The 27,226-nt window shown below is 39.5% G+C and overlaps 2 protein-coding genes across 7 annotated transcripts in view; one reads left to right on the top strand and one right to left on the bottom strand.

The window, feature by feature from the left end:
• The window catches only part of Sugct (succinyl-CoA:glutarate-CoA transferase), an 844,211-nt gene extending 836,331 nt beyond the window's left edge, over nucleotides 1-7,880 (bottom strand). For all 6 annotated transcript variants that reach the window (XR_003834661.2, XM_029468350.2, XM_021180767.3 and 3 more), the window contains exon 1: nucleotides 7,738-7,880. Coding sequence is in view for 5 of the 6 variants with exons in the window: in XM_029468350.2 (XP_029324210.1) it covers nucleotides 7,738-7,831 (94 nt within the window). In the remaining variant the exon portion in view is untranslated. The remainder of the gene's footprint in view (nucleotides 1-7,737) is intronic.
• A 347-nt stretch (nucleotides 7,881-8,227) lies between these two features.
• Mplkip (M-phase specific PLK1 interacting protein) lies at nucleotides 8,228-17,649 on the top strand. The gene is made up of 2 exons (XM_021180554.3): nucleotides 8,228-8,933; nucleotides 9,965-17,649. The coding sequence occupies exons 1-2, from the start codon at nucleotides 8,598-8,600 to the stop codon at nucleotides 10,163-10,165; spliced, it is 537 nt and encodes a 178-aa protein (XP_021036213.1). The 5' UTR covers nucleotides 8,228-8,597; the 3' UTR covers nucleotides 10,166-17,649.
• The last annotated feature ends 9,577 nt before the right edge of the window (nucleotides 17,650-27,226 follow it).

Below are 27,226 nucleotides of genomic sequence, written 5' to 3'. Positions count from 1 at the left end.
AGAGTTCATAGCAGATGTGGGTGCCTGCACAAGAGCAAGACATTCTATCATGAAGTGGGGAAGACCTCCAGAGCATGCATACTTAGCTGACAAGTTGCTGACAGTTCATGGCTTCTGGGGGAGGGGAATCAGGTGTTTTGGTTTTTTTAAGGGTGTGGCCCCGACTATATTGACTATGCACCAGTGCCACTCAGTAAGTGTGAGGCAGCATGTAGTGGCTATTCCTGGTTGTCAACTTGACTATATCTGGAATGAACTACAATGTAGAATTGGAAGGCTCACCAGTGATCCTAATCTGGAGGCTGGGAGATAGAAGTTTCTGACCTGGATCTTGGTATGGAGATCTTGAGGCATAGTGGCTATGGATTCCAGAAGATTAAGACAAGGAAGCGCTCTGAGTTCAAGGTCATCTGGGATTAAAGGTGTGGTGGCACACACCTTTAATCTGGGCTACACATTCTGCTGGAGACCTACATAAGAACATTGGAAGAAGGAAGACCCTCCCCTCTCCCTCTCTCCTTTTCTCCCCTCTCTCCCCTCTCTCCCTCTCTCCCCCCTCTCCCCTCTCTCCCCTCACCCCTCTCTCCCCTCTCCCCTCTCCACCCTCCCCACCCTCTCCTATCCCCCTCCCTCTCTCTCCTTCGTCTGCTTGCCATGTAGAACTGAGCAACTGCTAGATCCTTGGACTTCCATTCACACCTGCTGCTGACCATTGTTGGGAGTTGGACTGCAGACTGTAAGTCATCAATAAATTCCTTTACTATATAGAGACTACCCATAAGTTCTGTGATTCTAGAAAACCCTGACTAATACACAGCACAATTTGTATTCACAAGGTTATAAGAGAAAGGGAAGATGAGGAGGGAGAAGAAGGGAGGGAAGAGGTAGGGAAAGGAAGGACAGCAAGAAGATGGGAGGAGAAGAGGAAGAAAGGAAGGAGAAAATGAGAGGGGAGGAGAGACATACAAGAGACGGAGGAAGAGAAAGACCAAAAAAAGCTGGGAGGGGTTGGAGATAGAAGATCAATCTGAAAAAAGTTAAGGAGCAAATATGTAACAACAATTAATAAAAAAAGTTATAAATTAGAAAGAAAACAAGGAGGGCTATATGGGAGGGCTTGGATGGAGAAGATAGAAGGGGGCATAATAGAAGGACATCATAATTTCAAAAATAAAATAATTTAAAATACGTTATATGAAACTCTCAAAAATATTATATCCTAAAGAATATTAAGTCCTTATTTCACATAGCATTGCACATGTGTAGCTCAGAAGAATATACAAAGGAAAGGGACTGCATTGAAGAAGTGTGGGGACCGATGTATGTGAGATAGAGGGCTTTGTTATTTGGTTCAGTGGCTAACTCTGAAGAGCAAGAGAGATGTGTAGAGATACTTTGTGTATAAAGGGTTATGGATCTCCCCAGAGTCTTCAAATGATAAAGGTAAAAATTAACATTTCACAAGGCCTTTAGAGTTTGGGGGAATGGGGAAGCAGCAAGGAGCTTGTTTCTAAGGAAGAAGATTGGTATTGAGGTAGCCTAACCATGTTCACATGGCAAATGCCTTAGAACTTTTAATAGATATTATCAAATTACCTACCAGAAAGATTACATTTATACATGCTTGCACCAGCAGTGTACAGAGAGAGTGTTTTTTAAAAAAAAAAAGCCAGGTGTAGTGGTGTACACCTTTAATCCCAGCACTCGGGAGGCAGAGGCAGGCGGATTTCTGAGTTCGAGGCCAGCCTGGTCTACAAAGTGAGTTCCAGGACAGCCAGGGCTATACAGAGAAACCCTGTCTGAAACCGACCCCCCCCCTAAAAAAAAAAAACAAAGATAGTGTTTTCAATCATCTAACATAATACTAAATAACATTTTAATTTGGGGGGGCTGTTTTTATTTGTTATAAAATGGACAGTTAAAATGTTACTGTCTGAATACTATTGTTATTAGTTTATACATGGAATATTTTCATATCTTTTTTATAAATTCCTCTTGGCTGTTTTCTCATATTTCAAAAAGCACCTTGATCTTTATTTATTGGTTTATATAAATTTGGGTAGAAAACTATTAACCTTTAGCTAGTCATGGTGATGTGTGCCTTTAACTCCAGCACTGAGGAGGCAGAGGCAGACCTGTAAATCTGAGACCAGACTACAAATGGAAAGTTCTAAGCTACCCAAGGCTCCACAGTAAGATCCTGTTTCAAAAACACTAATAACAACCTTTTAAACCAGACATTATTTAATAGAAGTACATAATGCAAAGGTGTAGTTTCCGCAGACCCAGACTATACCATTTATAATTTGTTTGCCCATTTAAAACTCTTCTGTTTCCTAGAAGAACTAACTGATGGTTTTCCTATTAAAACATCAAGTAGTTGCTTCTTGGATAAAAGTTCAGTATTTCTCTTGCTTATGTAATTTTTACATTTTATGCAAAAAGGTTGTATTTGCTTGTTTTCTGCTGCTATAACAGAAAACTATAGACTGGGTGATTTATTTAAAAGGAGATTTATTTCTCATAATTTAAGAGCTAGGACTTCCAAGAGTGCACACTGCCTCCATGTAGTCTTTGTGTTCCACTCCCCCATGGCAGAAAACAAAAGGACAAAGGGCAAGAGTAACAGAGATGACAAAGGTGAGCTTGCTTTTATATCAAACCACTCTAGCAATAGCTAACTTAGAATCATGCTAACCCATCATGAGGGCTGAGTCCTCAACCCAAACATCTTTTAAAAGCCAACACAATTATAGTTGTAATAAACTTTTACTTGTGTTTTGGAGGGGGCACTCAAATGATAGAATCACATGTGTATCATTTTATAATAGGAAGACTACAAAGATATAGATTCCAATGACATTCCAATGTCATCTGCTCATTTAAAGTAATCTTCTAGTGTTGGTTTCTTGAAAACATGATTCATACTTCTAATTCAGACTCCAGCCCAGGCTGCAGCAGCCCAGCCCTCTCACCCTAAGAAACTGTGAACCTCTGCTAATAGACTTGCATGTTCTCACCCGAAAAACTGAGTTTACAAACGTTGGTAATGGCCATGAATATGCTCTGGCCTCTCTCTGCCTCTTGCTAGGGAGCCAGAGAGCCTGGCTGCAGGCTTGTACTGTAAAGTCCCATACTTCCTCAGAGACCTATAAGAAGAGACACCCACTCCTGCCTCATGAGTCTGATTCTGTTACAGAGTACCCCTCATGTTTTCTGTCTCTAAGCTCTCTCCAGAGCCATGCTGATATCTATCTATTCATGGCATTTATAGTCCTTTCTATTAAACTTCTTACCCTCAACAAGTCCATCTCAGTGTTCCTTCAAACCTCGCGTCTAGTCCTTTCAACTCTTACTTCTTCATATAGAACTATTTCTGTAATGATTTTTATTAATTTCACTGGAGACTTCTGTTGGTGTAGCCATATTAATCTGGAAAGAAGTAAATAAGTATAACATGTTTCCCTTGTGCTTAATCACATGCTTGAGATTAATCAAATGAAAAGGGAGAATGAGAAAGATGGTTCAGTGGTTAGGAGTACTGGCTGCTCTTCCACAGAACCAGGATTCAATTCCCAGCACCCACATGGCAGATCACAACTGTCTATAACTCCAGTTCCAGGGGGTCCAACACTCTCACATAGACATACATGCAGGCAAAACCACATAAAATAAGTAAATCTCAGAAAAGAAAAAAGTGGGGAATAAATATTAACAAAGCAATGTTTTTTAAAAGTTCCTTTAAATCTGTCTTGCTTTGTCAGTGGAAATATTATTAAAGTGATTTACTGTGTTGGAAGCAGATTCACTCCTTCCTATTAAGGAATGACCTAATCTCATATTCATTCACTTCTCAGTAGCCTACTGTCCTTAACATGACAGCTAACAGGCAGCACTCCAAGGAAAACAGTATGAAAACCATCAGGAAGTATGAAGTTAAAGATTATGCTTTCCCAAGAGGAATTATGCCCTAAGTATTCTCCATGTATAGTAATTGCTTACTATGTTCTCTTAAACAATTTTTCTCTATAATTAACTTTTAATCTATATATACATTTCTGAAAGTAAACTTGAGATTTCTTCTTCTTCTTTCTTCTTCTTCTTTCTTCTTCTTTCTTCCTCCTCCTCCTCCTCCTCCTCCTCCTCCTCCTCCTCCTCTTCTTCTTCTTCTTCTTCTTCTTCTTCTTCTTCTTCTTCTTCTTCTTCTTCTTCTTCTTTTCTGAGACAGGGTTTCTCTGTATAGCCCTGGCTGTCCTGGAACTCACTCTGTAGACCAGGCTGGCCTCAAACTCAGAAATCCACCTGCCTCTGCCTCCCAAGTGCTGGGATCAAAGGCGTGCCCCACCATGCCCGGCTAAACATGAGATTTCTATAGCAGATATCAGTTCTGATGAGTAACATCAAGAAATGTACCATATCCCCGCACCTAATACCTCACAGCTAACAAACACAAAACAAATAAATGGTTAGACCTATTCTTTACAGGGGTTGAACTATAAGAAAAGGCCCCCAAAATTATGAATCTAGGAGTTTGTGCAGGATGACAACCCAGCTTCTACCTTCCTCTGATAAATGGGAGCATTTAAATACTCTTTGGGGGGGGGTGAATCCTACACCATGGGATATAAATCGCCTTTCCAGGGGGACAGAAGCTGAGTTTGCAGTCCTGGGAATGCATCCAAGCCTCTTGGTTTATATCCCTTTAAATATAAACTCATACTTCTACCTAATCAATCATTGTTTAACTTCCAAGGCTTGTCCTTTAACCCAGTTTCCATTTAGAAAGCCCTAACAACACAGAAACATGAAAATATTTACTTCTTGCAGACAGTAAAACTAAACAAAGTATCAATGCATGAAGCACTATTACTGCCATTAACCTAAACTGGGGATGTTCTGGAAAATCCTCAAAGAAATCTCAGAGTTGCTTTGCAGGATGGCAAAGTAAGAAGACAAGGTGAGCAGAATTCTGGGTCCCCAATCTCCATTTTAAACATTATTCTTCTGCTTTTATATATTGGGCTCTCAAGTAGACTTTTGTTGCTGTTTGCTTTGGAGATATGGCAATATGAAAGAAATGAAATTGCTATCCACTGACTGTAAACACACACACTCACATACACACACACAGACACACAGACACACCATACAAATACCCCTTAGGTAACCTAAATAAACATTACAACCTTATAGAAACAAGCCAACCCTACTCACATTCATACTTGTTTCTTTATCTTGTTGCTCTCATTTGCTTTAATCTCTACACTCCAAAATACATTATCACCACAGAGTTCTCAAGGACACAGAAAACTGCAGCACTGCTCATGTCTATGTACATCATGATAACTATAGAGCACACGTAAGCACTGGCAGCATCTACTCTGAGAGCACTGTAGTGTGCATACTCCTGTCTTCTAAAGCTGGTCATCCCCACACTGTGCTGCCATCCTTGTGCAGGAACCATGTCTATTTGCTAACAGAAATAGAATATTCCCTTTTCCCTCCAAGAGAACGCTACTATATATTCACAGCCATTATTACAGTTCTTTAATTTTTATAGCTCCAGGAAGCACAACTAAATTTTTCTTTCCTCTCATGCTTTCACTAAAGTCACTATATAAAATTTCAATATAGGGTTCTTGGGCCCACCATCTCAGCCAGTCAGATTGCAAATTCCAGCCTAAAGTTTAGGAATATCCTAGATATAGCTATGATTCACAAGCTAAGAGTGTATTTATAATCTGTAAATCCAAAAGAAGCTACACAGTAATTTTTGTTTTTGAGACAGAATCCCTCTCTTATACAGCTCTAGCCATCCTGGAACTCAGTTTGAAGATGAGGCTAGCCTTACACTCACAAAGATGCATTTGTCTCTACCTCCCAAATACTAGGATTAAAAGCATGTGTCACCATGCCTGCCCACTTTCAAAATTTTTATGCTTTTTTAATTTCGTTTTTCAAATGATTGTATTTCTAAGGAAAAAATACATAAAATTTAGAAGCCTGAATTCTGATCTTCCAGGTGAGTCTAAAAAATTTTTTTAATTATTGTTGCCAAATTTCTCATTTGAAAGAAAAAAGTCTCTAAAGGGATTAACATTGGTTTTGAGTTTCACATAATTATTAAAGATTCAGTTTGGGACAATCATTGTCTACACGTTCAAATGCGCTGGGAAGTACACTGGCTTAATCTACCTGGCAAAATTTCCCCCTGTATTTCTTCTTCTCCCAGGTTTTTAGTGTATTGTGTGGATAGATTCCAGGAGTGCACTGACGCTCAACAGTAAAGAGCCCATTCTGCATGCACAGGCCCTGGATTCAGTTCCATTCTAGAAGCAGAATTCAAGGGAGAAGATAATTTATATAGAGCAAGCTGAGACCCAATCCTGCATTATTTTCTGCCAGTTATAAAAATAATAATAAACATAATTTTGGTGCCTATCACCCCACTTCTCAGCTCCCTTCATAAGGCAGATTATTGACTCACTGACATGTATGTGTGAATAAATATACATTCATAAGTATGACTGCCCAACTGCTAGATACTAAGCTAGACAAAGAAAAGATAAAACAGAAATTATGGCCAGTAAAGAACAATATAAATGTTAGATAAGGTGTAGTATGCAGGCTCTAATATATCACTACATCCTGATGGTGACATTATCCTTCTATGATTATACAATTTGTCTTCAGAAATAAGAAATGTGGTCGAGCCTGGGTTATGTATTAAAACCTTGTCTCAAAAAACAAACAAACAAAAAACAAAAACAACAAAATGAAGCAAAACAAAAAAAAAGTCGAACTGAATTATTCAAGAATATAGCAGGGGCATGAAAAAAATTAAACAACCTCATCCCCCCCCCCCAAATAAGCCCTTGTGTTTATGTCTCCATTAATAAAGAATAAAGCTGAGAAGATACTCTTCAGTTATGTCACTGAACATGTCAGAGACTGAAGGCCAAAATGCTTCAGAAAGATGCTATGGATGAATGAAAACCTTAGGCCAGGTGCTGAAGAGATAACTCAGTGGGTAAGAGCACTTACTGCTCTTTCAAGAGGATTTGGTTCAGCTCCCAGCACTCACAAGGTGGCACACCACCACAATTTTCTCCAGCTCCAGGAAATCTGATTCTTTTTTGATCTCCAAAGGCATCAGGCACGTTAAGTGGTGCATGTGCACACACGCAAACAATACATTCATACACACAAAAAAAGTTAACCCCCTCACATATCCACGCTCTAATGTAATGAGTCCTAAAATTCCAAGTTGATTTCAGTATCTGAAGGAGTTAGAGAAAGGCCACAAAGCTCTTCTACAGGAATATCTGAGACAGGTATCTTATGCAGAAGATAGCATTTTTAAATTATCCCGTTTCTTAATAATTACAAGATTTTTAAGTTTGGGGTATATTTTCGTGGGTTTTTTTTTTTTCCTTTAAATTTCTGTTTCTACTTCCTAACCTCGTCAACTTCCATTTTACAAGAACATAAACGCTGGGCTCAAGTCCAGCACTAATCACTACAGGCTCGCTTAAGTTTTCAAGGCAGCAGTATGCTTTCTAAAACTCAGCTTTTGGCGGAAGGTGCTGTTTCCTAAGTTAGCAAACCTTGGGGGATTAGAAGCCAGGGGTGGAGAAGAGAAGCAGGGCACGACCATGGCCGTGAGCCCTGCGACAGGAGCCCCCGAGGCGCGAGCGCTCCCCTCAGGGAGCCTGAGCGCTCGGTGTCAGTAGGTACCTGACTGCGGGCGGCCGGTCCACAGCCCCCTCCCGCCGGCCAGGCCTCGGCCGGGTCTCCGAAAAGCCACCGCCCTGGCCAGCATCCACAGCATCGCCCCTCAACCCCAGCGAGAGCGCCCCGAGACCTCCCTCCTTGACCTTAGGCCCCTCAGCCTGCCCGGCCCCCTCAGCCCCGCCCCCTCAGCCAGCCAGGCCCCGCCGCCAGCCCCGCCCCTCCGCAAAGACCCTCCCTCTGGTCGCTCATTCCCGCCCACCACGCCCTCCGCTTCTGCCCAGGCCTCCGCCTCAGTCTCACTCGGCCCCGCCCCCTTGGACGATCCTGTTCAACTGAGTCTGCTCGCTTCACACCCTTCGGTCCCGCCCTCTTGGCTCATGGCCCCGCCCCCGAATCCGGCTGACGCTTCACTCCTTGCTTCCCGGAAGCCTCCAGAACGGATGGCCCTACCCCTCTGATCCGCCCTCTTCGGAACCCGTCGCCCCTCTCCCACCCTCACAGCCAATAAGGAAGGCCTGATGACCGGTTTCCTCTCTTCCGCTTCCGTCTTCGTGTACTGGGGGGTCTCAGGGAAGACCTTTGATGACTGTGCTCGTACTGCGGCCAGAGATTTAGTTTCCCCTTTACAGGCTTTCCTCCTTTCAGACACGCCCACCATTCTTCCATTGAGTGACCTGTTTACCTGCCCTCTTGCAGAAACTTGGTGAGGTAGGAACCTTTGTGCAGCCGGAACTAAGGTGCGGTAGCCCGCTGGGAGCCGGAAGGCTGTATAAATAGAGGAATACTAGTTTCCTTCTGGCGGTTGATCGCTGAGGTTCCGGTGAGGCGTTCGGCGTGTGAGCTCTGCGGCTTCGTTTCCTGATATGCATCGACCGAATTTTCGACCCCCAACTCCTCCGTACCCCAGCCCGGGGATAGGAGGTTGGGGTGGCGGAAATAACTTCCGGGGTGCCCTGGGCGGTGGGCCGCGGCCGCCCTCCCCGCGGGACGGGTACGGGAGTCCGCACCACACTCCGCCCTGCGGGCCCCGGGCTAGGCCGTACGGGAGCAGCCAGTCTCCGCGGCACGGCGGCAACTTCTCGGGGGCCCGCTTCGGGTCTCCGTCCCCGGGCGGCTACCCAGGCTCCTACTCCAGGTCCCCCGCGGGGTCCCAGCATCAGTTCGGCTACTCCCCAGGGCAGCAGCAGACCTACCCCCAGGTAAAGACAATAGCTAGCGTTTGCCGAACTCTTCCTGTGATGGCAGGCGTGATACGAAACATTCCCTTTCCTTGGATTATTTAATCCTCCGGTAATACGTTGGCCCAGTTTTGCAGATGAGTAACCTGAGGCGTAAAGAAATTATCTAAGACTACCATAAGTGGCGGAGCTCTAGTTCTCTGTCCTCAGAAATTGTGCTCTTCGCCAGCATACCACATTCGTATACAAACTTAGTTAATCCTCCATTTCTTCTCCCACCCACCCCCAGAGGGTTTTATTTGGTTTTGTTTTTTTGTCATTTATTTCAGTGAATTGTCCTGGATTCCTAGGGGAAGGACAGTAAATGATTCCCTATTGTGTAATATGGCACCTCTAGACTGTACTCTACTGCCATTTTCCTACAGATGTCCCTCCCTTGTTTTTGCATTCTTGCTTTTTTTAAAGAAACAATTATCATTGTTTTTCGAGCCATATTTATACCTACTCCAAGTTCTCTTGAAGGAAAAATAGAAAATTTGGAATTGAGGAAACTTCCCCTCTTCTCCAGGAGTGAATACAAGACAGGAAGTAGCCCTTTTGCTAACAACTTGAATCTCGGTTGTTTTGCAAAATTGAATATGCTCACCCATATGAATCCCTTATGAGTTGGAGTTAATAAGAATAGAAAAATTTCATGCAATATAAAAGTTCTAGAAATTTGAAGCCTATCAGGTTAAAAAGTAAGTTTCCAAGAAGTGAATACAGTGAATCACTGCTTGTACTGGGTTTATTTGTATTTAATAGCTGCAGGGTTGGTTATCACATTAGAAACTGAAAGGTTTTACGATGATAGCAGACATTTTTAAAAGAAATATACAATTGGTTTTAGTAATTTTAAGAAGCACTAGATTAAAGAAATTTGCATCTGAATATATTGGGTTTCAATTGTCAACTTTTAATGTGATTCCCCACTAATATTAAACTAAAGGAGAAAGTACCAGTTATCTCTTATTAGATGTTTTTATTTTTAACTGATGATTTTTTTCCTAAAGGGTTCTCCAAGGACATCTACACCATTTGGATCAGGGCGTGGTAGAGAAAAAAGAATGTCTAATGAGTTGGAAAGTTATTTTAAGCCTTCAATGCTTGAAGACCCTTGGGCTGGCCTAGACCCAGTGTCTGTAGTGGATATAAGCCAACAGTACAGCAATACGCAAACCTTCACAGGCAAAAAAGGACGATACTTTTCTTAATAGGTCTGACATTCACCTGGAAGCCTCATGTGTCAGGAACATCCTGGACAGAACTTTTACTTGTGTAAGAGTTGAACCCAAAGATGATGACTTTGAATAATGATTAGCAGACCTTTGGTCTATCTCCAACTTTATCAAGTGTTGATATCAGCGAAAATGATAGGACAATTTACAGTATTTAGCTATCTGGGAGTGTGTATCATAGAACACAGTTTTCATATTTAACATTTCCAATATAACAGACATTTGGTTTTTTTCAATGTTTTAAAATAAAACGTTTTTTGTCTTCCTAATTGTGATTTTGTGAATATGTAGAATTGCTAAAACAATGCTTCAGTAATCACTTAGAATTTGAGGGTAAATGTTTTGCAAACTATTTTTTAATGAAATGGTAAGCTATCTTAGACAGTTTTCTATATATTTATTAATAGAAAATAGTTCTACATCCATTTTTTTGTATTTTTGTTAAGATATTGAAACTTAAAATCACTGGAAGTCACTTAATATGATATATACTTCTTTAACCACAAAAGGCCAGGATAAACTATATATATGTAGTTCTGTGCTCTACCCAAATTTCTCTATATTTGGAGCATTGTAGGCTTACTTTCTCTTGAAGCAAAAGAAGGTGGTATGTTGATTTTCATTGTGATAAAAAGCCAAAGGAAAACCAAGGAGGAATTTTGGCTCATTGTTTCTAAAGTTCCGGTGGAAGTTCAGCTGGATCTATTAGTTGGTCATGAGGTGAGTCAAAATATGTCTGTGGATATGGCAAAAGCTGTTCACCTTTCGCACCAAGCTGCAGAAAGACAGGAGGCCAGGGACAAGAGGAGCCTTTCTAGAGTTCGCCTGTCTCTACCTCCCAGTAATAATATCATGTGACCCATTAAGGTATTAGTCCACTTAGGAAGTAAATACCCTAACAATCTAATCACTTCCCTGTGACCAGAAAAGCCTTCAACACATGACCCATTTGGGGAGACACTTCATATCCATACCACAACAAATGACTAATAGTAATCTCAAATGACTTCTATGACAAAGACAATAAATACATATTTGATTCCATCAACCCAAAAAAGACAAATGATAAAGCAAGTTTACTGTGTCTGAGACAGTAAGGCCTAATTATCTTGACTCATAGACACATTTTTTTTTCTTTTTTTTTTTTAATTTATTTTTTTTATTAGATACTTTCTTTATATACATTTCAAATGCTATCCTGAAAGTTCCCTATACCCCCCACTCCATGCCCTGCTCCCCTACCCACTCACTCGAGCTTCTTGGCCATGGCATTCCCCTGTACTGGGGCATATAAAGTTTGCAAGACCAAGGGGCCTCTCTTCCCAGTGATGGCCGACTAGGCCATCTTCTGCTATATATGCAGCTAGAGACATGAGCTCTGGGGGTACTGGGTAGTTCATCTTGTTGTATGGACACACTTCTAATCTGAGAAAGGGTTCTATGAACTTTAGCTTACTTTGCCTGGCTGGAGTAGAAGGAAAGGGATGCTGTGTATATATACCTGTATTAATAGAGCTAAAACTTGCAGGAGTATTCCTGAGTTATTTAAAGTCAAGTCTTGAACAGTACAGTCTGTTTAAAAAGGAAAGTGAAATGGCCATTCCACCTAGGTAAGCCGTAACTATTTGTTACTGGGGTGGGGACCCACTGGAAGGATTTTATGTAAATAAAACCTCCACTGGAGCCAGAGCTTTGAAACTTTTATACTAGTTTTTAGCTAGATATCCCAGTTTTATCATGTAAAATGAGGAAATTCATAGTACTTGTCTTTATTTAACCCTATATTCTGAGTTTTTAGAATACTGCCTATAAAATAATGGGCACTAAGTAAATGTTTAATCAATACATAAATTCTGGTTGTAACTGTTATTACTCTGCCTAGTCTCATGTGTAAAGGGGTCAGTAGAGGGATGTAATGTGGCTATTTGAAAGAAAACATCCATACTCAACATCTTGGAGTTTTTTTTCCATATATTTTATATTTGATACTTATTGAAATTCATAAATAAAAAATAACACTTGAAAACAATTACTAAGCAGTCTCTTAGAAAGTATGTTATTAGCAAAAATGAAAAATTAAAGCCAGACACAATTTTACATGGTTGTAATCCCAGCTACTCCAGAAGCTGAGCTGACTTGATTATAAGGTTGAGCCAGCCTGGGCAATTTAGCAAGACTGCAGAAATAATGAAGTTAGGGAAGGTTTCATGTGTTGCATTTGTACCATGTTTGGAAGACATTCAAATACAACCTAATGTTTCATTTTTAAATTCTGTTAACATCTACTTTCAGGGGTCTATCTAACCTCTGACTTTTTAAGAAAAAAACTTTGTCCTCAGCAAAACTGCATACACTATTAGTCATGTATTCAGAATTAGGTTCTTGATGGAGTTTTGCTTAGTTTTTGCATTGAGATAAGCTATGTAACCCTGGTTTACCTGAAACTCACGATGTAGATCAGGCCAGCTGTGAACTCAAAAGAGATCTGCCTGCCTTTGCCTCCATAGTGCTGGGAGTGTGCCACCACACTGTATATTTTTAAGAAGGGTTCTTAAGCTGAGCTTAATGGTGCACACCTTTAATCCCAACCCTTCAGATGTCAGGTGAATTTGTAAATTTGAGGTCAGCCTGGTCTATCTAGTGACGTCCGGGACAGCAAGAGCTACATAGTGAGACCCTTAGTAAAACAAAAACAAGAAAGAAAAGCTGAATAACTTTTTAGAAAAATGTATAAAGCTTTACATCTCATAAATGGGTTTTAAACAAGAGTATAGTCTATATATTAGCATTGTCTCCAAATGAGATTATGAATTCTTTGGAGGTAATTAACGTTCCAAGGGATAGGTAGGCATGATAATTTACAAAAATCCAAATTCAGATCCTTAATTCCCAAAACCCTACAGAATTAAATGAACTTAAGATGCCCATGATCAAGGGAATAACAGCAATTTCCTTATTAATCTTTATCACATTTTACAAAAGAAACAGCAAGATTTGTTTTCCAAAAATGAACCCAACAATATTTCAAGTCCCATATATTCTTGCAGAATATTTTGCTACTTCCCTATCAAGAGAGTGAATCTTTTTGAACTTTATCAAACATTTCTTACTGTCTTGGTTAAAGGAGTATGACAGTTTTTTTTTTTTTTTTTACTATGAGTAAAATGTGTTCATTCCAGCTGTTACATTGCATATGGAAATGTTCAGAATTCAGATGTTTTGTCAAGTAAAGGAGATGGGAGTGTTGGTTTAATGATGTTTGTCTTTTTTTTTTTTTTTTGTCCCTTATTTTAAACACTAGTTTTCAATGTTAACAGCCATAGTCCCCCTACTGTGCTTTTATAGAACACAAAAGTTACTCTTCCTACCCAGCCCCATGTCTGTTTTGTTAGCCATCTTTACCCCATTTGTCTCCTAGATGTCCTTCCCAGCTGTGATGACCCTTTTAAAATTCTACATCTAAATGAGAATACAGTATTTATGCTTTCCTTGTTTCACTACTTAATGGCATTCAAAAGATTGGGCATGGTGGTACATGCTTGGAATCCCAGCACCTGGAAAGCAGAGACAGTTGGATCTCGAAGTTTGAGGCCAGCTTGGGCTACATAGTTCTAGGACAGCTGGAGCTACATAATAAGACTCCATCCAAAAAAACCAAAAAGCTATCCAGGCTCACCCATTTTGCCACAAATCACAGGATTTCATGGGGTTTTGTGACTGAATAAATAACTTGCTAGTGTGTATATGTCACAGCTTCTTTAGCCATTCTTCATTTGGTAAAAACCGAGACAGACCAGTTTCATATTTTTACTATTCCTAGCAAGTTGGATAAATGGATTCTAACTTTTAAAATCAAGGATACTTATTGTGCCATGGTACAAATGTAGAGGTCAGAGGACAACTTGGGGGACTTGATTCTCTCCTATGTGGGTTCCAACTCGGATTATCTGGCTTGAAGGCAGCCGTCACTTGCTCAAGCCACCACATTCAATGGCCTCATTGAATCTGAAATTTAATTGTGAAATCAAAAGACTTAAAATATTGAGTTCAACAGAACATGAGCCTACAAAAGGGGCTAACAGAATATGAGGGGCTGGAGAGATGGCTCAGCAGTTATGAGCACTGACTGTTCTCACAGATGTGGGCTTCATTCCCAGCATGTATATAGCAACCCACAATCCTGGAATTGTAGAGTAGTGGCTCTCAACCTTCCTAATGCTGTAAACCTTGAATACAGTTTCTCATGTTGTGGTGACAACACACACACACACATAAAATTATTTCATTACTACTTTATAACTGTAAGTTTGCTAGTTATGAATTGTAAATATCTGATATACAAGATGGCTGATATATAGTTCCCATGAAAGAAAGGGTCAGTTGATCCTCCCAAAGTGGTTGCAACCCACATGTAGAAAAACACTGCTTTATCGGATCGTACACTCATGCAGGCAAGTTCAGCAAGTCTTAAAAGAAAACCAGAGATCTTAAGCATTCTACCCCAAGTTCTGCTTATTCGCCCAGCTTCTGATACCAACAGATACGTGCTATTTTTAACTATGGTCAGAGAAGCTTCTTATTACAGAGTAGAAGTTAATGTAGAGATCCATTAGCTCTTCAAGTGCTGAGAATAAGGGACTGTGACTGCTTCTCAGCTATAGATAGAATATGTGTAGTATCAACCAAGTTCCCAAGGCTCGAGAACACTGAGGAAAATGGGGGAGAAAGAATTTAAAATCAGAACGGAAGGAGAGTGTGAGACACTCATCTCTGGACATGCCATAGCTGCTGCATGCATGAATTTTATCACAGTGTGGACACCAGTGTAAGATAAAGAATAAAGTTATAGCATTGAAGCTGGAGAGAAGGCCCACTGGAAGAACACTGATTGCTCTTCCATGCCATCGCTGGGATTCTTTTCCCAGCAGCTATGTGGCTTATAACCAGATGTTTTTCCAACCCCATGGGACCCTAAGCCCTCTGCTGGCCTCCACCAGCACTTCATTCACTCTGTGTGTGTGTGTGTGTGTGTGTGTGTGTGTGTGTGTGTGTGTGAACAGGCAAAACACCCATGCACTTTAAATTCCACCTGGGGGAGAGTGGAGAGGGCTCTGGGTACTTCACTTAGCTGAGGGGCTAATGACAGTTGATGACTAATGAGGGAGTTAAATTATAGATAATGATAATGAAGGATACAAAATACAAAACTTTGAAAAGTCACTTTTTTGAGGGGCAGGGTTTAGTAGGTTCCCCAAATCTCAGTGTGAGACTTCACACAAGTATGCATAATTGGACTTAGTGAATTAAAAGAAAAGCAACTTTTAAGAGACATGAAGATAAGAGATGGGGGCAACTCCTGGGAGCTAGCAGGGGATGGATAAAAACCAAGATATAGTATACCATGTAAGAGATTGTCAAAAGTAAGTTTTTCTCTCCAGTCTACCTGTTACTGTTTACAAGAAGAAGTAAGAGGAGGAAAAATTTGGTTGACCTTTGGATTGGTGTTGACTTTAAAATAAAACACCAAAGCCTGATTCATAAAAGAGAATTGGAAGTTGGACCTCACAGAAATATCTGCTTCATCTGGGTGGTGGTGACACATGCCCTTAATCCCAGCACTCAAGAGGCAGAAGCAGGCGGATTTCTATGAGTTTAAGGGCCAACCTTGTCTACAGAGTGAGTTCCAGGATAGACAAAGCTACATACAGAGAAACCTTGTCTCAAAAAACCCAAAATGAACAAAAGGAAAAATAAGAGTCTGCTCAGTGAAAGATGCTTAAGGAAATTAAGACAGTTGGAGATAGTAATACACGCCTCTAAAGGCAGAGGCAGGAGGATGATCTTTGTGAGTTTGAGGCCACTCTGCTCTACATGTCAATTTCCAACCAGGGCTACATAAGCAGTCTCAATCAAACAGAATTGGAGGTCAAGCCATGGACCAGGAGAAGACACTTTCAAAACAACAGTGTACCATTATATACCTATTACAATGTCAAAAAGAAAATACCAATGACATGCTGGCCATTGTGTAGTGCCAGCTGAAGCCGGAAGAGAGCATTGGATTCCCTGGAATAAGAGTTGTGGGCCACTGTGTTGATGCTGTCAATTGTCCCCTGGAAGAGCAGCTACTGTTCAGAACTGCTAAGCCATCTCTCCAGCCACGTTTGCTGTTTTTGATTATAGAAGTTGTATTCCTAATAAACAGTTCAGAAAAATGGTTCAGCAAGATGCCTCAGTGGATGGCCAAATAAATGGGAAATACAGAAATGTGATTGTGCCAATAGCTGCTGTAACTCTATTCTATTTCAGATTAAATAATTCCACAGATTTTATATGCATAGTTTTACACTGTATAAATTTGTGTACTGTTCAGAATTCTTCAGGTTGTAACATTCAGAAAAGTCCAGTTTAGTTTTTTACTTAAATACCAAACATCCACTATAAGTCCAGGGCCCAGGTGATGTTATCAACTCCCTGTTTCTCTTGCGGTGGCGGTTGTAAGCTCTCCTGCTTGATCTTGTTTTCCAAAAGACTCTTCCCTCCTGAAGACAGTAATACTGATAAGACTTCCCTCAGCAACCTAATGGGAAGGAGAGATTCAGGTTCCTTAGTTTTGCATCTTGCTGGCTGTGTCAAATGTGCATTCTCTAATCTGTAACTAACAAACTGTGATATTGCTCAGTGAGTCAAACCTAGGTTTGACCAGGTTCCTATAGCCTCCAAAGTAGCAGAAGTGCAGGGGCATTATTCTGCACCACAGAGTCATTTAAGTTTAGTGAGCCATGTGGTTTCGCAGGAAGCTGAGGAAAGATAGTGCTACAGATGAAAAACTGTTTCATAGGCATGTTTTTTATACATACCCTCTACTTTGTAACATTTGCAGAGGAGTTGCAAAGATAGTACAGAGGTACTTGTCAAAGCAAGGGCACTAAACACATTAGATTGTTTTCAGTGTTCACTGGGTAAATACGCTATGCACAAGTCTGATAACCTGAGTTTGATCCCACAACCATCGAAGGTAAAGAAAGAACCAGTTGTACAAATTGTCTTCAAGGTGTCCTGACCTTGACATCTGTTTTGTGGCCCTAGTTCTCCCATCTCACTTTCACCTCTGCATCTCTCCTTCCTGTCTTATACTTAAATAATAATGAGGTTTATAATCTTTTTCTATCCCAGTCTAAAATTGCACTTACCATCGAGTACCCCCAGGCCTTAAAGGTACATACTGAGATTCCTTAGGGAGACAAATTGAAACTGGAATCCAAAAGCCTCTATATGATTTGTTTTTTTCAGGTCTAAATAAACAGCTCTCCATGAGCCACTATTATTAAGATATATCTAACTAGTTCTACCAACACCACTATACAGTGATAGAAAAGAATCATTAAATTTTGAAAGTAGAGCCGGGCGTGGTGGCGTACGCCTTTAATCCCAGCACTTGGGAGGCAGAGGCAGGCGGATTTCTGAGTTCGAGGCCAGCCTGGTCTACAAAGTGAGTTCCAGGACAACCAGGGCTATATAGAAAAACCCTGTCTCGAAAAACCTAAATAAATAAATAAATAAATAAATAAATAAATAAATAAATTTTGAAAGTAAAAAAAAAAAATTCCATTAAGATAGTAAGATTAGAATAATACTGTTTGAACTGCATACTGACTACCCAAATTGAAAAATGAATTTTCTTTTTTTTTTTTTTTTCTTTTTTCTGAGACAGGGTTTCTCTGTGTAGCCCTGGCTGTCCTGGAACTCACTTTGTAGACCAGGCTGGCCTCAAACTCTAAAATCTGCCTGCCTCTGACTTCCAAGTGCTGGAATTAAAGGTGTGCGCCACCAGCACCCAGCTGAAAAGTGAATTTTCTGATCAGCTAGTCTGTCTATGTGTTGGTCATATGACTAGATCTGAAGTGGGCTATATGGCACTTTTATTAACTACTTTTCTTCTAGGTGAATGTGTCCTTGACAACCTACATCTTGTTCTTATAAAGTATATTGGATTTCTTTGATTAATTCTGTGCAGTTTTATTCTGGTTTTATGCTAATTTGATATCCAAGGACGTATTTCCCATCTTGCACTTGTCTTTTAACATCTGTATACACAGGTTACTGTTTGCTCATTAAATAGAGAAGAAGGTATACCAGGTTCAGTTCTTGATAAAGGGCACAATATAAAAAGCTGCTCACTCTTGTAGAACTTTCATTGAGGAACAAATAGTGCTACAGAAGAGAGAATTGAGCTAGAGGAAGGTTTTTTGACAAGCTGGGATTTTTCTAAGACTCTAAGTACTTCAGATGGTGTATATGCAGATGACTGTCTACAGTATAAAATCCAAATGTACTTTTTTTTTTAAGATTTATTTATTTATTATATGTCAGTACACTGTAGCTGTCTTCAGACACTCCAGAAGAGGGCGCCAGATCTCGTTACGGATGGTTGTGAGCCACCATGTGGTTGCTGGGATTTGAACTCTGGACCTTCAGAAGAGCAGTCGGGTGCTCTTACCCACTGAGCCATCTCACCAGCCCCCCAAATGTACTTTTACAATATAGGCTATGGTCCCCTCTCATAATGAGACTAGCCTCAGAAGAAACCATTCTTGCTGACTTAGTCCTGGACTTCCAGCCGCCAGAACTGTGAGAAAATTATCTGCTGTTAGGCCAAATTTTGGTTTTTCTACCTAGCAACCCTAGCAACAAATACAAAAACTGTGCATGTTTTAGAATTTATTAACTACTGTACACACAGTCATTGGCAACTTTAGGATCTAGGAGGTTGATGTTTATGAGGAGAAACTAGTTGGCATCCTTCAGCATTTCCCCAACAATAAATGCAGGCACAGAAACAATATTTGGGGGTTCTGAATCTAAGCTTTGTCTAGAGTATCTAAGGAAACAACTGGAAGTACTTAGGGATTGGAGGCATTAATCTTAAAAAGGCAGTAGAGTCTGTTTCCAGAATCTTCAGGGTGAAGCCTAAGCTCTAGAGACTCCATACAGCTACCCCTGTATCTAGTATGTCAAATAAAAGGATATGTGATGGTAAAGAATAGAGTTACTCATTGGCAACATTGGAAGACGAAACAAAGAGACCCAATGACCTCCTGGTCTATCTGCTGGATATTGACAAGAGCTTTTGGGTTAAACATAGGAATAGCTGAACAGTGAGCAAGAAGTATGTAATTATAGTAGTCCTGGTTTAAGTGTGGTACATGTTTATCCTGGATGTGTGTCTGTATATCACATTTGCCTGGTATCCTTGGAGGCCAGAAGTCATCAGATCCCCTGGAACCATAGTTATAGATGGTTCTGAGCCAGTACGTGGGTGAGCATCAGACTTGACGACTCTGGAAGACAGCCAGTGCTCTTAGCTGCTGAGCCATCTACAGAAATCGTTCAGCAACACTTATTAAGATTTTGAAAGACTACAAAAGGTGACTGAATGAGAAAACAATAAGAAGATGAAGGGAAGCCTCTGAGTGCGTTGGGGAGGGTAAAAAGAATGAATCAGGAAGTGACTGTAGCAAGGAGTGAGTTAATATAGTTTGATGAGTCAAGAATGATCTGAAGGTGAAAGAATTCCAAACACATACTTAAGACTAAAGGTTCCATATTTACACAGGCTGGGAAACTGCCCTCAATCGAGAAGGCTAAAAGTAGTTGGTATACTCAGGGAAGATTAGACCAAAGCAGAAGTACAAGGGAACACTTAAAGAAAAGATAGCTGATTCCTCAAACCCAAACACTTGAACACATTAAGGCAAAAAAAAAAAAGGTAATTTTCTTAGATTTTGCAGAAAAAAAATATTTTAGCTTCCAGTATCAACATGGAGTCTGATTTTTTTTGTAAACAATCATTGGGGGGGGGGGGGGAGGAGACCTTTAAATGTGAAACTGGGGCTGGAGATAGCTCAGCAGTTAGGAGCACTGGTTGGCTTCCAGAGGAGTCAAGTTTGATTCCTAGCATCCATGTAGCAGCTAACACCATCTCTTAAGCTCAGTCCCAGGAAATCCAGTGCTACCACCTGCACTAATCAAGCACCATTCACACACATGGTGCAGATGCATGCAGACAAAACACTCAATCTTTTAAAAATACTTTACAACTCTGAAATTCTGATGGACTGTAAGTACGTAACTTTTATCATGTGTGTGTTGCTTGGCTTTCTGTGGACATGTTCACTGGAAGGTGCAGCACTCTGAGAAATTTTTGTTGACTATTTGTCTTCTAGTAGCCTGTTAGATGGACATGGGTATTGGGATCTGCCAATTCCCCATTTGTACTTTATTCCAGTTTAATTTTTGCAGTGAACTGTCCACAGGAGCACCCCTCAGATGGATGTTTAGGCTTGCTTTCTCAGGTGAGGATAGTGATTTTAGCCGATCCACCTGTGTGATTGGAGCTGTTTAGAATGTCCCATGGGTCTCAGTTTTTCTAGTCCTTTTTTTCCTTTAGTGATAGCTTTAGTGATTATTACAGGTAATCTTTCATTATTACTTTAGCTCAAGTTATGGAAATAACATTCCTGCTTTCATCAGTTGTTTTGGTGGTATGTAAATAGCCCCTTTCTGGATAATTCTTGCTCTAGAAGGGCTTTGTTCTGATAGAACTGCTACTATGCTGGGTTGGAGCATTACAAAAAGAACTGAACCAAAATAACTACAAAGCAGTAGTCCTGATGGACCATATCTGTAGCCTGATCTCTAGCAATAGGAGAGATTCTTGCATAATTTTTAGCTAAATTTTCTGGTGTTTGCAACCCCAAACATGCTGACCTGATAGAGAATTTGGTTGAGGTGAGATAGCAAACTCAAGCATGAAGTTTGCAGAATGAACGTGGAGTGAGTGTGTTTGGCCACATTGCTACCTTACACATTAAGCTACTAGCCCTATTCCTATACAAAGTCAATATTAAGGGAAGTGAAGGGGAAAAGTTGAAATGCCAGAATAAATTGGCTATTTCTTGATATCCACAACTGTCTCCTTTTGAAGGTGACCTGGCTAGAAGCAGAAGTCTTTTCTGTCTGTTACCTACACTCCAAGTGGAAATTTTCCATGTTTAAAAAGCTAGATTATTTAGCTGGGGGAAACAGCATCACTCAGTTGGTAAACTACTTGACATAAATGAAGGAAAAAGAAAACCCTTGGTAAGAATCTACTCCCTGTACTCAGGAAGTGGAGGCAGGAGAATAAAAGTCTAAGGTTGTACTCAGATACATCATGAATTCAAGGGCAGCCTGGCTACATGAGGAGAGAGAGAGAGAGAGAGAGAGAGAGAGAGAGAGAGAGAGAGAGAGAGAGAGAGAGAGAGAGAGGAGAAAAGAAGATCATGTATATTTTGAAAGACTACATAAAAGGTGACTGAATGAGAAAACAGTAAGAGAAGATGAAGGGAAGCCTCTGGATGCGTTGGGGAGGGTAAAAAGAATGAATCAGGAATTGTCCTCAAAGTGGGAGACAGAGGTGATACAACTGGGATAAAGTTAACATCGGGCTTCTCTTAAAATTAAAGGACTATGAATAATTTGTTCTTATCCAAGCTAGTTTCCCATCACCTAAAAACCAGATCTTAATAAAGATCAAAGTAACTAGGAGGTTACAAAGATGAACTATGAAGAACTGTTTTGTACTATTCTGTTCAGACACACCACACGGAAAGGGGCAGTGGCATTCAGATTCTATCCTTCAAACAATCAGCTCACTTGGAGTTTTTTGTTTCTTTTAAAGCTTTGGATTCTGTGGTCTTTATTTCCAGTGCACATGTGAGACACTGGCTTGCAAATCCCATGCCAGACTTTTGTGTCAGGTGTACAAGGATACAAAAGGTGGGACATGTTTCTTCTTTCTTCGATCTCTAAGAATATAAAACTATTAGAATTTATAAACAGCATTCTCAGCCTGCATTGCAAAGATTTGTTTCATATTCTGACATTTTAACAGATAGGACTTAGATTTTTTTTCTGAAAGTTTTTACCTGTGAATGAATATGAGTGTGTGTATATGTATGTATGTAAAAAAATATTATATGAGAACACTGTAGGTGACATCAGACACACCAGAAGAGCACATTACATCTCATTACAAATGGTTGTGAGCTACCATGTGGTTGCTGGGAATTGAACTCAGAACCTTTGGAAGAGTAGTCAGTGCTCTAAACTACTGAGCCATCTCTCCAGCCCACCTGTGTATATTTTTAATCCAATTTATCGAAGGTATTGAGAAAGCACAATCTAGCTCTATTATTATAAATCAAACAAATAGTGCAACCTAAGAAGTTAGAAGTTAGTGGTGGTACTCATTTCAGGGGAACTGACTGGGCAAGAACAAGACCTGCTGCTGGTGAATATGTTAAAATTCTTAATTATATAGAAATAAAACCAACTTATGATTGGTAGTCTTCAGGGAGGAAAAAATGCAAACAGCCTGAGAAAACCACTGTAGCAAAAAAGGTTCTAATACTGGAGGATTTATACTGTTTCCTCCCAGCAAATACAGAACTAGCTAACTAGCTCTCCCAGTCTAAAGCAAGGAGAAAATTATGAAAAATTAAAGGTAAAAACTAGTGTTGAAATGACAGAAAATTCACAGGCTACATTCACTATAGTGTTCTCCATTGATCTCTTTCAGAATATGATAGAACTTGGAAAGTATCTCAAAGATTTAAACTCTAAAGAAAGCCTCAATAATGAATATTATTATAAATATTAACTACATCTTCTAAAAATGTTTTAATTAAAATAAAAATTATCAACAAGAAACAAGATTCCTTCCCCACTCTAATATACAGATCCTTTTTCTGAAGGGCATCAAAAAAAAGTCACTTTACAGTAGACACTATAACAAACTTAGTCCCCAGGACAAAATAAAGACTTTGCAGCCATTTTCCTAATAAAATTTTAAGAAATACAGTCGCAATAAACTGCCTAAGGCTATATACAGATTAATAAATGGTAAAGCTAGTATTTAATCATTGTGTTAGTCAATTACTAATGATAGTTTTGAATTTTCAAATCTGTTCTTTACGCACTGTATAAGGCCTGCCCTGTGCCCCCAACAGATCAAAGGCATTCTGCATGATCGGCACTCTGTCTAGTTAAATGGGGTTATGCTACTTTATAATCACTGTATCTCTCTCACAGATGAATATTTAATATGATATCATGGTTACAACCAAATGCTAATTTGATGAGATCTAGAATCGCTTGGGGGATGGGCCTCTGGGCATGGCTATGGGGAATTCTCTTGATTGGGTTCCTTGTGGTGGGGAGACTGTCCTCTTCAGTGGCACAATTTCCTATGCAAAAATCCTCAGAATTATACAAAGGAGGTAGTTACTGGACACAAGAATACATTGCTTTCTTCATAGATGAAATGTGACCAGCTATTTTGAGTCCCTGCTTCCTGACTTCCCGGCCATGATGGACTGCACCCTAAATTCTAAGCCCAAATGAATCTTTTCTGAAATTGCTTTTGTCAGATTACTATCACAGCAACAGGAATTGTAACTGAGACATGTATTTTTTCACTTTATAAATGAATGAATGATACATGATTCAGTACAGGAATGGTCCACAGGAATTGCTCGGTCAAAATGCATTCTTTTTTTGTTTAGTGTCTTAATGTTTTGCCCTACTGAAATGGGTAATTATTTATTTTCCATAGTAACAGTAAATTATATGGAGTTTAAGTTAATTTGTGTGTACGAGTGGGGGTAGGAGGACACCATGTCGGAGTTGGCACTCCCCCTCCTGTGCTTCCATAGATAGATCTCAAATCAGGCTTCATGACAAGTGTGTTTGTGTACTGAGCTACCTTACCAACCCTGGGAATGCAAACTGCTAGTAGAGATCTCACCCACTCATGGTTGCTTGGTCTTTTGCATGTTTCTGGTAACTCAGTAAGTTTTCTATAGTGCTAACAGTTCTGACTCTGACTTCTATTTGTCTTACAGTCCTATCTGGCAGTACACCACTCTTTCCTCTTCCTTGCCATTTTTCTTCCTTGTGTTACAAACTTGCTACAAAATGTTGGTTATATGAATAGCAAAACCCGTTCTTGACCTTAAAGAAGCTTATTTAATATTCCACCCCAAATATAGCTGCAGAATTGTTCGGGAAATGGCTAAAGGTATGTAAGAACAGAAACATCTTTTTAAAAATTGTTTCTAAAACTTGTAAATTTTACTACAAAATGAATGGGGAGCAAGTATGTGGTTGAAGTAGAATGAAAGTGGATATATTTAATTTTTTATATAGTATCCTATGCAGTATTTTTTGTCTGTTTATAGTGTCAGGTTTTTTTGTTTAGTCCTGGCTGTCCAGAAACTCGAACTGTAGACCAGGCTGGCCTTGGACTCAGATCTGTCTGTCTCTGCCTCTCAAATGCTGGGACTAAAGGTCTGCACCATCACTTCCAGGCTCAAGCAATACATTTTTTATTATGTCATTCACTCAAGATAGATGTAGGCCGGGAACTTATCTCAGTGACAGAATACTTCATTAGCATTCACAAGGCCAAGTTCAGTTTTTAGCACCAACAAAAATTACTTTTCAAAAAGGAAAATGTAGCTGGAAAAATCTGTTAAAATTTTTAAATTTGATGTCAACAGAAGGCACTAAAATATAATTTGAAAATAATCTCAGAAAAGATTTAAACAAAACAAAGATGGTAAAGAGAAGAGTTCAGTAGTCTGAGCACATACTGCTCTTAGGCTCCAAGCTTTGTTCACAGCACCTTGTGATTCCAGCTCCAAGGTATCTGATGCCCTCTTCTAGACATTGGCACTTGCATTCACATACACATATTCACAAAGAGTCACACAGAGTTAAAAAAAAATAAAATATATTTTAAAGCAGTAACCACAATTGTTACACAAAAAAGTGGAGTGTCAAGGCATGATGGCACAAATAATCTCAGCACACGGGAGGCTTGACACATTAAGATCACTGTGTGCAGGACCATTCCTGCCCATATAGACCTAGCCTCAAAACAACTTGGCAGACAGCACAAACTAAACAGAAGACCAGTAATAGGGGCATACTAAAACAGAATCTGTAATTCATGTTTAAATGGTGAATAGATACCAAGAACATTTATGTGCCGAATTTCAGCTTAGTATAAATATATAAGAGAAACAGAAAACAAGAATACAGGGGATCTCACCAGTGTTTTAGAAAAGAACAAGTGAAAATACTTTTTAAACACTAAGATCAAGCCAAAGAAGTAATCAGTGATTTTAAACATTAAAATGCCCCTTTCAATGTTGAATAGAATAATTACTCAATAAAGTAGGAAATATGAAATTGAATAAACACAAGAACCAAATAGTGGAATACTTTAGAAAATAAACTATAGGTAGATGAGTAGTGAGACAATGGAAGTAGAATGGGGAATTTAAGAACATAAGAACAAGGAAAAAAATGACAAACAAGAAGTCCCAGTCACCTAGAGGCTAAGTGAGGGTTACTAGAGCTTATAGTTCAAGACTAGCCTGGGCAAACACAACTTAAAAGAACAAGAAAGAATAGATCTACCCCTAAAACACCCCTAGAGGATATTAATAACATGCTTAAAAACAGATATTAAGTGTATCCTCATGATGCTAAATGTTCATTCAGACATAATTGCAGAATATATAAATTTTCAGAAAAGGAAAATTTCCCAAGATTTATTTAGAAACAGAACCCTGCCCAAATGAAGAAGACACGCGGAAAGAGGAAAACTAAAAGAATTACTTTCAAGGAAACAGGATTGTCAAGTTAGAAATAAAACAGCTTTAACTTCTTTAATCAACAGTTAATTCTTGGGACATATATTTTAAATAAAAACAGCTTTCCAGTTGTTATTCTGCCAATGAACATGCTAATCAGTGCCTGGCTGAGTTAAACACAGATATCAAATCCTAAGTATTTAGTCAATAGTACATAGCAATATTAAATTCTTAAATGGATGGCTTACTTATATCTTATTATTTGTTATCTATTAGGACATGGTAGTGTATATTAAAGGAGAGAATCTATATGAACATTGTTAGAAATTTTAATCCGATCCTATTACTAACACATTAAGCAGTTTATCCCTAATCTGTTTATCCATGAAGTCTAAAACTCTAAAAGTTAGACATTCATAAGATCAGAAAAGATAAATCAACTCTATAAACTACTAAAATGATAACTAGGCAATATGGCTAGATTTTTATTTTAAATAGTAACTTTCCTATAAAGAATCATGCTTAAAATATTACAATGATGGGCCTGGGGAGATGGTCAGTGGTTATGAATAACTACTACTCTTGGAAAGGACCCAAATTCCATTCCCAGCACTAACATCAGACAGCTCACAACTGTCTGTACTACAAGGCAATCCAACAGCTGGCCTCTGTGGGCACCTGTACTCATGTGCAAATGCCCAAAACCTCACAATACTTACACGTTCATTTCTAAAAGCAACAAAATACAACCTGAAAAAAATTAGTATATTGAACAACAAATAAAAATTTGCAAATTTGCAGAGAACGTAACAAAATACCATCTTACCTTCTAAATGCCAAGCTCACCTTAACAAAGTTTGACTTAGTATATTTTCAATTAAAATGGCTAATGGGTAAAATGACATGGAGAGACAGGAACAGAAAACAGAAAAGGTGAGAAATTTAAAGTTCTCTTTGTTTTTGTTTTGCTTAAGTGCAGTCTTTATATAGCCCAAGATGGCCTCAGGAACTCAAAGTGTTGCTAGATGACACTGAACTTCTGATCCTCCTGCCTCCACCTCACAAACACTAAGGTTATAGTTGTGCACCACCACATACATTTTATGCCAGAGATCGGGATCAAAGCTGGAGCTCTGGGTATGCTCCAACAAATCCGCTATATCCCTAGATAGTAAAACTTTGAAGCTCTATACTGTAACTAATTATCCAAACAGGTTGTGGATTTTGCCAAGAAGAGGAAATATAATAATAAAAAACCCAAACACAAGTTCCATGAAAAGCACTTTCCTAATGTGCAGGCCTCTGAATTCAACATCCAGTCTAAAAACAAAAA

The sequence above is a fragment of the Mus caroli genome, unplaced genomic scaffold (assembly GCF_978045245.1).
Source record: "Mus caroli unplaced genomic scaffold, Mus_caroli_1 scaffold_15, whole genome shotgun sequence".
In the NCBI taxonomy this organism is placed as follows: Eukaryota; Metazoa; Chordata; class Mammalia; order Rodentia; family Muridae; genus Mus; species Mus caroli.
The sequence above is the reverse complement of the archived record's forward strand: the minus strand, read 5'-3'. Positions and strand labels throughout refer to the sequence as shown.